The 13,750-nt window shown below is 38.6% G+C and overlaps 1 protein-coding gene across 3 annotated transcripts in view; it reads left to right on the forward strand.

Moving 5' to 3' along the window:
- ppp1r9a (protein phosphatase 1, regulatory subunit 9A) overlaps positions 1-13,750 on the forward strand; it is a 259,164-nt gene that overhangs the window by 191,056 nt on the left and 54,358 nt on the right. For all 3 annotated transcript variants that reach the window (XM_039736777.1, XM_039736779.1, XM_039736778.1), the window contains exon 11: positions 2,377-2,557. In XM_039736777.1, the coding sequence (XP_039592711.1) occupies positions 2,377-2,557 (181 nt within the window). The remainder of the gene's footprint in view (positions 1-2,376; positions 2,558-13,750) is intronic.

A 13,750-nucleotide genomic window follows, 5' to 3' on the forward strand; every position in this document is an offset into this window, starting at 1 on the left:
GATTTTCATGCACAACAATTTCTAGGGTTTACAAAGAATGGTGTCCTGTGTGCGAAAATGCCTTGTTGATGCTAGAGGTCAGAGGAGAATGGGCCGACTGATTCAAGCTGTTAGAAGAGCAACTTTGACTGAAATAACCACTCGTTACAACCGAGGTATGCAGCAAAGCATTTGTGAAGCCACAACATGCACAACCTTGAGGCGGATAGGCTACAACAGCAGAAGACCCCACCGGGTACCACTCATCTCCATTACAAATAGAAAAAAGAGGCTACAATTTGCACGAGCTCACCAAAATTGGACAGTTGAAGACTGGAAAAATGTTGCCTGGTCTGATGAGTCTCGATTTCTGTTGAGACATTCAAATGGTAGAGTCAGAATTTGGCGTAAACAGAATGAGAACATGAATCCATCATGCCTTGTTACCACTGTGCAGGCTGGTGGTGGTGGTGTAATGGTGTGGGAGATGTTTTCTTGGCACACTTTAGGCCCCTTAGTGCCAATTGGGCATCGTTTAAATGCCACGGGCTACCTGAGCATTGTTTCTGACCATGTCCATCCCTTCATGACCACCATGTACCCATCCTCTGATGGCTACTTCCAGCAGGAAAATTCACCATGTCACAAAGCTCGAATCATTTCAAATTGGTTTCTTGAACATGACAATGAGTTCACTGTACTAAAATGGCCCCCACAGTCACCAGATCTCAACCCAATAGAGCATCTTTGGGATGTGGTGGAACGGGATCTTCGTGCCCTGGATGTACATCCACAAATCTCTATCAACTGCAAGATGCTATCCTATCAATATGGGCCAACACTTCTAAAGAATGCTTTCAGCACCTTGTTGAATCAATGCCACGTAGAATTAAGGTAGTTCTGAAGGCGAAAGGTGGTCAAACACCGTATTAGTATGGTGTCCCTAATAATCCTTTAGGTGAGTGTATATATATATATGTATATATATACAGTATATATATATATATATATATATATATATATATATATACACATATTAGTTACTACTATGGGATATTGCAGCACCCCAAACCCCAGGCACAACTGCACAAACACAAATTTCAGGTTCAAATGAAAGATTTATTATAATAAATTTCTTTAAGAGAGGATACTTTTTAATATAATAACCCCAACACAAACACAATCACTATTCTTTATTTTTTCTTCCTTTCTCTTCCACTTCCCCAAGGCGCATTTGTCCTTCTTTAACCCAATTCCAACTCATCTGAGTTAGGCAGAGCGACACCTTTTATCAAAGACCCGGTAATACTTCTGGTGGTAGGGCATATCTCGTTGGAAATACTTTCAGGTAAAGCAGGACTTTCATAAATTTAGGGATCATAAATCCCTGCAGCATCCCCTGGCAGCACCCATGGAATCCAGTAGGGATTTTCCACAACACTACAGTTCCCAGCATGTCCTGCAGGTGTTCATTTGGTTACCAAGGTTCATGGATGCTGCCATCTAGTGTACAGAGTCCTCTCTGATTGCTCCATTATGTTGTCCTCCTGTCCAGGTATGGGTCCTTTATCCACCCTTGCTGGGATGCTGACACACTCTACAAATTGTTGGCTTCTCAGGCCAGCCTCATGGCAAAGACAAAGTCAACTGCCTTTTCTTTATCGTGTCTTATCAGCAAGGTAATGGACTGGGATTCATCCTGTCAGGGATGCCAGCCCAGGTGTTCCGTCCATGACAATATAAATATACAGTATATATACTTTATATGCAATACAGCCATCCATCCATCCTTTCTCCAATCTGCTATATCCTAACTACAGGGTCATGGAGGGTCTGCTGGAGCCAATCCCAGCCAACACATTGTGCAAGGCAGGAAACAAACCCCGGGCAGGGCGCCTGCCCACCACAGGGCGCACACAAACACACACACAACAAGCCCACACTAGGGACAATTCAGGATCGCCAATGCACCTAACCTGTATGTCTTTGGACTGTGGGAGGAAACCACAGGAATTTTTTTCTAAATTTCATTACACAGTATGCCAAAAGCAGTTACAAACAGTTACTGTTGGATTGCCACACTTTGTCTTAAGCACAAATATTTTACTTCATAACATTAAGTTTTGAAAATAGTATATCTTTATCGTATATATTATTTCATACACAAATCTGACATAGACAAGTTAAAAAGTTACAATGATTTTATATTTATAATTAATAATTGAACTTTTCCTCTACATTTTACACACTATTTTTTATAAATTTTACTGTCATATTATCTCAGTTTTTACCAATATGTTTTTCTTTTCAGAAATCGTAGAAATTGTTAAGAATTGTTTCTAATCTATTGAAAGCCTTCTGGCTGTCTTTTACATCAGTGGTGCACTTTGCTTGTAGATAACAGATCTGGAAGCAGAGCTTTTTAAGCTGATGAAGCTAAATGGGACTCAGGTGAACAATAACAATAATATCACTGAAAGCAGTTCCTGTCATAGTATAATTGGACGAGCTTATATAGGAGACGCAGTTGAAAGCCTGGCAGGAACAGACAAATCATCTCAGGCAGGTCCCAGTGGAGGTGAGTATTCACTTAAGGAGGAATTTTACCTTTTTATGTGCTATGGCATCTAATTAGAAAATGCACATTATAATGCATGGATGCTTAATAACAAAAGTTGAATCTTCATATGAGATTTAATAGTAATTTAAAGTGATACATGCTGTTGTTTTTATTTTGCATTTCTAGTAACAATTTAAGGTATCCTTAGGTTATCCTGTTATTTTAACTTTGACACTCTAGAAGTTGTGCTAATCAATGCCAAAAACATTCAAATTAATACATTTCAATTGCCATATTGTAAGCTTACAAATTGTTGAAGAGGGTAGGGGAAACCCTAAAATTTTCACTTATATTGTCTCATCTTCTCAACTGCTATTTTTTAGTGTATAATTTAAAAATGGAATACGAATCTGAAAATCGAACAACATCACAATAAAGTTTGATAAATTCTGAAAAGAATGATACCAAACATATATATGTAGGTTCTAAAATAAGCCCGATTTAAAGCGTGACATAAAAACATCACATAAAATCGTTGCACTTTTTGGCTTAGGATTTTATTTATATAGAGTAGATAAGAGTGAAGCACAAATTACTGCATAAAAGATGTCAGTATTAATATGGTAAAAGAAAATGATTAATCTGACATATTCCATTTAATCTTACTGTTTGTTTTTACTTGAAGGTGAAACCTTCTGGAACTCAAAGAAATTAAATATAAACACCATACGCTTATTCTTTTCTGGAAATGTTCCTATTGTATACATTAATGATTCATCTTACATTACATTTTTCATGTTAATACCATCTTCTAGTTAAAATATCTCACTCTACTGTTTTTGAATTAAGAATGCTTCTTTGTCTTTTTATTTATTTGTTAGGCTAAATGGAAGTTACTTAAAAATGTTGTTTCGTTTAGGGGAATATATTCATAAGGTGCAAATACACAGTTGTTTTTACCAAAAGCTTTACTAACTAGCAAAACCATGAAGCACTTAAATATATTTGCTAAAAACACTAACTGTGCATATTTCAGTGGAATTAGAAATGTTGTCTCTTAACTTAATCTCCTTTAAGTGTAGAAGTTATCTTTCATTTTTCCTTTAAATATTTAGACCATTTAGGTAAATTTTCTTTATAAACATTTTATTGAAAAACTACAGTGTATGTTTTACCCGGAATGTGGAGGTTTGACCTGCAGTTGTGAAGTTGTCTAACTTTTGGCAGAGCTGGTGTTATAAAATTCTTATCAGAATTTACCACTTGAGTCTCAAGGGCGTTTATAAACAGGGTTACAACTTCAACCAACACATCGGTCACATCTGTGTTTGTAAAATTAATAAAAGCACACCAATATGACAACTGCAAAGGTGATTTGTTTTAAACTTAATTCCAGAATTTTTGACACCCATATCAAGCTAGGCTGCAATGGTTACACAGAGAATGCCATGTAATTCAAGCTACACAGCACTAGCGATACAAGCAACTAAAATTATGGAGCGACCTTGAGCACTCAGTGTAGCTACGGGGTCTATGTATGTTATATATGTACAGTCGGGCAGTGCACAAGACCTTTCTGTTCCCACTGGAACTCTTTTCATATGAACTCGGTCCAAGTCTCTCAATAAAAATAATAGTTTAAATTTTGTCAACAGAAAACTTTTATTGCACTTATTGGCAACTTGACATCCACCATTGCTGAATGCCAGCTGCCAGTTAGGGTTAGGGTAATTAGAATTAGTGAAAAGGTCCCATACCTGGAACTCATACACACCTTTATTCACTATTGTATACTGCATGAAATGAGGGTGAGTGTTTTAATTTACAAAACTATTAGAATTACCAACCAAGCATTACAGAATAGCAATGTTTCTTATAATAGCTATAGTCAGAGTTGGAGTCATCCTTTTTAAACTTCCAAAAGTCAAAAGCATTTTCCCAAGATTTCTTCTATTTTTTTACTACAAGTTTTTTTTTTCTTGTCTTCTTAGAGAGACAAGACTGGGGAGTTGTCAAAATACAGGGCTTGTTAAATCCCATTGATGTATTCCTTGCGTGATTTTGGGCTATAAAAGAATTAAATTGTTGTTTTCAATGACTACAAAACCCTGTAAAGTAAAAAGGCCTTTCTGGCCATCTGAGGCTAAACTTTGCATCATTTGAACATCATATCCCATGTAAGCATATGCAATGAAATGCTTTCGTCACAACATCTCCATCTTCAGACATGGTAAAATGGGATAATTTATTTTTTGTTAAGAAATACTTTTTAATATGTAAATAAGTTGCAATATTTTGTATGATTTGCGTGACATCCATTGTTATACTAATTACCGGTAGTTAAAACAAATGAGAGTACACATAAATATTTGAAAAATTGAAATTAGAAGACCCCATACTTGGACTAACAGCCTAAATATTGTGTTTGAAAATATTCTGTTTGGATTTTTTTTATGGAATCACATTGAAAATATGACTAGAAAGTAATGATTACAGTAGTGAGTATTTGCATTGCTGATTTACCTTGTATCTTAAAAGCTTACATTTACTATGTACGATATTTTATTGGCTTCATTACTTTCCTTACGTTTGCGTTGTTTTTCTTTTTTCCCTAGACTAGTTTTATAATACTTCTGTACAGTATCATACAGAACAATTCAGCATACAACAAATAATACCATGTTTTATATTGGCTTCAAATCCATCCCATCCGATCTGGCTGCACGTTATTGTTATTCCGTCATTTTCATGTATTTTTACTATTGCGGGCAGAAGCAGTACGTGGGACGTGCTCAGAAGTGGGGACTGTAACATCGACAATGGGGATTACAGTTCATCTCCCCAGCAACTAAGGCATGCCTACCTGTGAAATAAAAAATACCCATAGATGTGTGCTTGATAGTAAAAAATGTAGTGGTTGAGGACAAGTAAAAATTGGGTCGTTAATAGTATCATAACATTGTCAAAGTAACGATTTATAATAAATATTAATACTAGAAGAGGTGAAATTTGTTGTATTTCCTTACAGAATGCAATGTTTTTCAATTGTATGTTTTTTGTTTGAAGATCATACAGCATTTGTGATTTGTCAACTTTTCTAAAGACAGAGCAGAGATTCCTAATTTCTTGCTGTTGTGGTGTTATTCTAACCCGGACACAAACAGGCAGACACAGAATGTCCCAAATTACACACGTTTTATTGCACAACACAATAACACAGTGCACAAATCACCAATAATAACGCTCTTTCTCTTTTGCCTCCTCCATTCCTCACATGCAAGCTGTGTCCTCTTCCACCCGACTCCAGCTCCCCGAGTGGAGTGAGGCGGCCTCCTTTATAATGCACCCAATTAACATCTGGCAGCACTTCCGGGTGTGGCGGACTGTGGCTCCAGGTCTTTTGCTCCCATACCATCCAGGGTGGCTGCCCTCTTACATTCCCTTCTCCCTTCTCCCGGTCCTTCCCGTCCCAGTGGGGCAAGGTCCCTGGACGTCTGCCACACTGTTCATATGATGGGCTATAAATTTTAAAGATAATGTGCAAATGAGAAGGCAGGGCTGTTCAAGTCTGCTGAAAATTGCCCTACAGCTTTTTTAATTGCTGTTTATTTATATTATAGAAAAAAAACTGAGTAATGTTGTTTCATACAATAAAATATTTTTCAATTTTATTTTGTCATTAGTATTTTAGTAGTAGTATTAGTATTTTACAATAGATTAGTAGTATAAGAGAGGTGGGTGTTTTAACTAATCATTCTTGTGAACAAAAAGAAGTCAATTGGCTGATATAAACTAAATTAGATTAATACTAATGTAAAACATTGAGGTGTCCACCACTCCACCACAAGACAAACCATGTCAGTTCTTTTTTTTTTTACTCTTTATTAAGACTTTATAACTAACTATATAAAAGTAAAACATAAATAATTTTCTGGAAAATAAAACAAAAAATTTTCAGTGATTTATTTGTGTGAGCATGACCACTTTTTTTAACTAATATTATATTAATGCCTTTTTTCTTTGATTGCAGCAGTAAGTCTGCTTTTATAGGTCTCTATCACCTTAGCACACCTTAATTTTCTATTTTTTTCCAGTCTTCTTGGTAGAAGCATTCAAGGTCAGCCAAACTTAGAAAGGATCTCCTGTGTATAACTCCCTTTTGACGAGTACAATTTTACTCTGTAGGACTGAGGCCTTGGTTCTGACTGGGTCATTTCAGAACATTAATTTTCTTTTTTTTTAGCCATTCCTTGGTGGATTTGGCAGTCTTGTTCTTTTTCTTTAATTTTAGCTTACTGGCAGGGGACAGCAGATTTTGCTCCAGAATATTTTGACATTTCGAGTTATTTATTATGCTCTTTGTCATGACCAGAGTCCCCATTGCTGCTGAAGGGAAGAAGCCCCATAGTTCTCACAAACTTTACCCAGGCTTGGATGTTCTTTTTTGTGAGAAGTGCTGTCCATCGTACCAGTTTATGCCACTGTTCATGTCTTATAGAGTATGCAGCGTGGTTGTTATATTCAAGGAGTCTCCAGTGGAGTTTGTGTAGGTCTGCATCAGCATGCATCTGCAAAGAAAAAGGTAAAAGGTTACATACATGCTGATAAGAAAAGAAGACAAAAAACACAATGTTTCAGCTGTTTAGCCTTCAGGTATGCAACTGAAGAGAAAATGTCAGGTAACATGTATAGAAATGGGAACGAAGTAACAAAGCTAGGGTGAATGGAAGGAGAAGGTGAGTGTAGGTGTGAAAACGCTGTCATTAGAGAAGATGTTCAAAGAAGTGTCTTTGATTTTAATGGCAGAAACATGCTCCTTGAAAAGGTTTGCTAGCCATCTCCCTGCTTCACCTGTGTAGCTGGCTTCCTTAAGATATGCAGTAAATAAGATTTTTTGATGGTGTGAACCACCATGGAGCGCTCCAGCCACCCCAACCCAACAAAGACAGGCAGAGACACGAGTTCCAGCACAGCACACATTTTATTTAGAGCAAGCAAGCGCTTTTCCCTCACTCCCCACAGCAGCACAGTATAAATCACCAAGCACACCAATACACAGCTCCTTCTGTTTTCCTTTCCTTGTTTTGCCTTCACTACTCCTCTGGCAAAACAACTTTGTCTCTCCGAATGGAGTAAGGCTGCATCAAACTCCAATTCCCAGCGTGCCCTGTGGGAATCTGTGGTGGCTGCTGTCTAGCATCCTGGGTATTGTCTTGTGGATGCTCTCTCCCCCGGTCCTTCCACCCAGCTGGCATCCTGGCTGGATAATGTCAGTGGCCACCCATCATAATGAGTAAGAAGCCTGTTGTTTAAGATATAATGGTAATTGTTGGTGTTACAGCTTACATTTCCTGGTGGAGAGTGTGACTCCTCCCTGTGAAGTGATGTGCAAATGAGATGTTTGTGTAGGTAGGTGGTTGGCAGAAGGAGAGCAAAGAAGAGTTAGGAAAAAAAGACTTCTGTGAAGTGATCAGTCTGCAAAATGGTGAAATTTTGTTTAATGACCTATGGGAGAGATAGAGTGTGTGAGTTTAATTATTGGCGTTCCCTAAAAGTGGACATCGTGAGGCCTATTCTTGGCTTGATTGAGGGCCCTGACACCAATATGAGAAGAGTATTCAGTATTAATGAAAAAATTGTGACTGCTTCATTACAGAAGTCAACCTTATCACTGCAGAGGTGGTGGAGTCAAAAGAACTGTGAAAGAGGTAAAAAGCTTTTAGTTTGACAAGAATTAAAGGAGCTGCAGAAAATTTGGCGTGTAATATAAAGAGGTTTTACATCCTGGAAAGCTGATAAAAATGCTGACATCCAAAAATGATAGAATTATGGTGGAAATGTTGACTGTAAACCTGAGAGATGGACAGAAACTAGTAAAAGTTATTAATGAACTTCTGTAGCTATTGTCATAAACTCCTACAGTTCCTGTAAGATCGCTGCAGGCTTATTGGTACATTTCCTGATGAACAGTCTCCTTCCAGCCATGCAACAGGTGACACCTCAACACCACACTAGTTCAGAAGGAGTGGAACAGTGTGAGGTTGTTTTATGGTGGCTGAAGTACCAATTCTGCCACCAAACCCCAGGTTTTTCCCTGCAGGTTGAAGGGCCTACATGCAGGGCTGGATGCAGATTAACATCATACCCAGAACTGAGCAATTTGCAGGGTAAGGGCCTTGCTCAGGGGCCCAATGAAGTAGAGTCACTTTTGGCGTTTACGGGATTTGAACTGGCAACCTTCCGATTAGCAGTGCAAATCCCTATCCTCAGAGCCACCTTTCCCTGTTCATTAATTTTGTAGGGACATCCTAATGTCCTGTAGTGTCATATTTTATATATTTCATAATGATTGCTTTCTCAGTTTATTATGACTTATGCTTTCTAAACTCCTTTTATATCTCTCTATTGACCTGTGCCTTTCAACAAGAAGATCTATAGATGTTTTGTTACCTGCTTATGAGTAATGTTTTGCTGCATTATGCAACCAAGATCTCCAGTGATATCTTACAGGAATGAGTGATTTAAGGTAAAGGCAAATTGCCTTCATACATGAATATGACTGGTTAAACATGAACCTGATGTACACTCATGCCACCATTAATTCTCTAAAAAAATGATAATAAATTGCTAAATATACAAAGCTCCAATTTTTCAAATAAATTTCAATAGGAATTTAAGAACTGTGTAAGAAAAGGCAGAATTCTGTTTCAGTACAGGGAAAGAATTTATTAGGTGCTTAGTATACAGCATGTCAACTAATGGATTTGGTATATTCATAGACGTTAAATTTATCTAGAAATCAAGAGCCATTAAAAAATGTCAATTGTCTGCATTTTTACTGTTTTATGATTTATTTTTAACTCTTTTTCATTTCTCCCTCATACATTGTGGCATTGTTGTTGAAGTGTAATATTGCAGTTCAAGGCCAAATTAAGGGAGGAATTTCAAAACCTTGTCTTCTTTTCCAAGAGTCTGTAGTTTGAAATGACTCTGACGTGAAGATGCAGTGGATCTATCCCTTCTAGGTCACAGTAAAACACGGACCTATCGCTAGGCTTATGGCAACACTTTGTATGTCAATGGTTGTCTTGTAATTTTGCAGAGTTGCAGAATATGGTAGATTTAATGGGCAGAAGAGTCTGGTACGATTTTAAAAGCATAGGTTTCTTCCACTTCATATGGGATAATGGAAAACACGAGTAAGATTTGTTAAGAGTTACCTCCAGGAACATAGCAGTATAGGTTAATATTTGATGGAAGTAAAAATCCATTAATTTCATGAAACTTTTCAAGTTGCATCTATTTCAGAATCTCATCTTGTTTATTTCCTTTGGTATTATGAATGGATGACAGATTCCATACTTCCCCTCCTGTTGTTTTAAAATAATTTCCCTTTTCTAAGTACATTTAATTTCAGTTTCCACTGCTTTAATATGTGCTTTACTTTTTAAATGATACAAATATGCTCCATTTGATTTTCTAATGCCCATAAGGATTTTGAAAACTTTGACACAGTTACCTCTTTCTGCCCCATTCAAGATTAAAAATTCAATCTTACAAGGCCGTGTCCTATATGCTATTGTTTGCACAGATTCTAGGTCAGCTATATTTTTTGAAAACCAAAGTTGTACACATTACTCCAGATACTTATCTGCAATGTACAGTTTGAGCAGAACACTCCTTGATATATATCAGAGTTTTAAACATAAATCATAGAGCACCATTGCCACAGCATTTACGTTATTTGAAACTAGATTCTTGCTCTTAATGGACGATTAAGACAATTAAGATTCAGAGCTGTGAGGGCTCTGAGGACAGATCAGGAGGCATTTGTTAGAGGAATCTGTGAGCAAGCGAGACACCATCTATGGTCTAGTATCCACATCCTGCTTACAGAAGAATCAAAGCATTACGCACATCTGAATATGTTCCTTGGAACGTCACAGTCAGGGCAGATGATGGAACGTTTGTTATGGATGATGCCACAATTGTGACCTGCTAGGCTGGCTATTTTGGCAGCTGTTTAAAGCTGATCCTCCATTTAGGACATTGGACTTCTCTGGGTCCATTATTCTTGAGGGTGATCCTCCAATTAGCTGAGAACCACCCAGTCTCACTGGCACAGGTGGTGAACAAGCTGAGGGCAGGGAAGGCTGCAGGGATCTGTGTTATCTGGGGTGAACTTCTATAGGCTGGTGGTAAGGCTGTCCTCCTTACATTGCAAGCAATCTTTGCTTCCATTTGGGAGATGGGCATATTCCCAACTGACTGGAAAACGGGACTTGTCATTCCTAACTGGAAAGGGAAGGATTCAGGCTACAGGGGGATAACACTGCTGTCAATACTGGGTAAGGTCCTTGCTAGGATCATCTTCAATAGGATCTGTGATCACTTGCTCACCTACCAGTGACTGGAGCAGTCTGGTTTTATGCCAAAGAACTCTACCATTGACCGCATCCCAGCTCTGAGGGTTCTCAGGGAGTGTAAACACAAATATTGGCAGAGTCTCTTTGTAGCCTTTGTCGATTTTTGTAAAGCGTTCGACTCAGTTGATTAAGCTGCCCTGTGGGACATTCTGAGACTTTGTGGGATCCCCCTGAAGTTGCTGGATATCATGGATGACCTGTACACTGGAGTGGAGGTAGAACCACTGTGTTTTCCCAGTTAATGCAGAGGTTTGTCAGGGATGTGTTCTTGCTCCTACTCTGTTTATTGCTTGCATGGACTGGGTGTTGGCCAGGGCTGTGGGATCTAGCGGCTGGGCGGGCATCTATTGGTGAAAAAAGATTCACTGATCTTGACTTTGCCAAGAATGCTGTGATCATTGCCAATTCAATGGAGGCTCTGATCAGGGCTCTCAAAAGACTGAACAAGGAGTTTGAGTGTTTGAGCTTGTGAGAGTCCTGGATAAAAACCAAAATCCGGGCCTTTAATGACCTCATAGGCACAGCCATCAGCAGTGTGTCTGTCTACAGAGAGCGTGTTGACTTTGTTGAGAGGTTTACTTACTTTAGCAGTGACATTCATGTCTCTGGTAACTCTTTCTATGAAGTCAATAGACAGTTTGGGAGAGCATGGGGAGTCATGATGTTGCTGGAAAGGGGTACATATCTTTGCAAAAGGATGAAGGTCCAAGTCTTTAGAGTCCTGGTGCTTCCTGTTTTGCAATATAGTTGCGATACAAGAACGCTATTCAGTGACCTAAGACAAAAAGTGGACTCCTTTGGTACTGTGTCTCTTCACAGAATCCTTGGGTACCGGTGGTTAGAATTTGTGTCGAACAAGTGGTTGCTCACGGAGTCCTGAATGAGGCACGTTGTGAGGGAGCGTCAACTATGGCACTATGTCCATGTGGCACGATTCCCAGAGGTTGATCCAGCTTACAGGATCCTCATTGTTGAGGACCTGAGCAGCTGGATCAGGCCAATGGCACACCCACATAACACCTGGCTGCAGCAGATAGATGGGCATGTCTGCCTGGGGGGTTGCCAACCAGGATCCTGAGCTGTTTCATCATGTGGTGGGCGTGGCAACACACTGTACCAGTGCATGGTCCCCAACCTGACCTGACCTGACCTGTCATTTTAATAAGAAGGATTATTCTTTCTCTTTCCCTCAATTCAAGAAACCGTTAATAGCATGGTTTAAACTCCTCATGAAATTCAGAAAGATGTTAATTGTTGCTTTGCTGTAGCATTAAATGAGTAGAACTTAATTTCTTTTCTACATTTTTTTTCATTTCTGTTTTATTTTACCACATTTGCTTAACATTATTCTTTTCTAGCTGCTAGCTAGACATTAGCAGGTGCAAGTCACAAACGTACCCAAGGAAGGATTATTGAAGCTTAGAATAATTTATTCTTGCATGTATTCATCATAAACTCATCCTAGTACTTCTCTTTATTTCCATACAAGCTGCAGGGAATTTCGATCAGTAAAGGTCATTCAAATAAGTTTTTTTAAAAAGTCTAATATATGAAAAACAGCAATGATCATTTTTAAACATCCTTGGACCAGAACATCTGTCAAAATACACAGTTAAAACATTGTGGAGTGGAGGAGACTCTCAAACCAAGCTAAACCAGTGAACCTTGCATGTTGTTAGTAAATGCTCTTATGGAACCTTATGGTTCTAATCTTGATGACCATACGAAAGGAGAGGAAACAGAAAACAGGTGAGGTACAGCTAATCAAACAAGAGATTTAAGAATTTATGTTTCATTCTGGGAAAGCAGAGAGAATAACAGATGAGAGAGGAAATTGATATTAGAAGTAGTACATGCGACTGTGCTCGTTATCCTTGGTAGGAATAATCCCATATCATAAACCAGAAATTAAAACATTTTAAATATCAAACACCCCAGAAATTGTATTTAACTGTCTCAGAAAGATGAGCTTATTTTGAGGTTTTTTTAAAGAAAGGGACACATTGGCCTTCCTTAGTAGAGTATTTGGAAAAATGATACCCAGGAACTTGAAGAGCTATACTACCTTTATCCATCTGGAGCAGGCAACTACAGGGTCACCTAGAGCCAATCCCAGCCAACACAGGGCCCAAGACAAGAAACAAACCCCGGGCAGGGCGCACACACACACACCAAGCACACAATAGGGACAATTTAGAATCGCCAATGCACCTAACCTGCATGTCTTTGGACTGTGGGAGGAAACCGATGCAGACACGGGGAGAACATGCATACTCCACGCAGGAAGCGAACCCGGGTCCTAACTGCGAGGCCGCAGCGCTACCACTGCGGCACCGTGCTGCCCTAAACTAGCTTTATAGTCTGGGTTTTGATGTAATGTTCTTTTTTCATGCCTAAACTCAAATCTTTATTTTATTTTATTAACATTTCATTGCAGGTTATTTAGGTTGCACTATTTGACCAATCTGGAAACATTTTTCCTGTATGTCAGTTCCACATGTTTTGTGATGAGCCCTATAAGGGTAGCATCACCAGAAAGCCAGATCATTCTACTGCAATCTACTTGTAAATCTGACACAATCTACATGTAAATTGTAGTTGTTTATGTGCAATTCCACAGCATAACTGTACACAATGTGAGGAGCTTAAGAGACGTGCCTGGCCCAGACCCTCATTGTTCTTGTTGAGACATGGTCATTCAAAAGATTCTTTCCTGTATGTGATCAGCAAGAACGCCTTTGATTTAAAAATATCACAGCATGCCAATGGTGGTTTGTGTTGTTTT

The sequence above is a fragment of the Polypterus senegalus genome, chromosome 15 (genome assembly GCF_016835505.1).
Source record: "Polypterus senegalus isolate Bchr_013 chromosome 15, ASM1683550v1, whole genome shotgun sequence".
NCBI classification, from domain to species: domain Eukaryota; kingdom Metazoa; phylum Chordata; class Cladistia; order Polypteriformes; family Polypteridae; genus Polypterus; species Polypterus senegalus.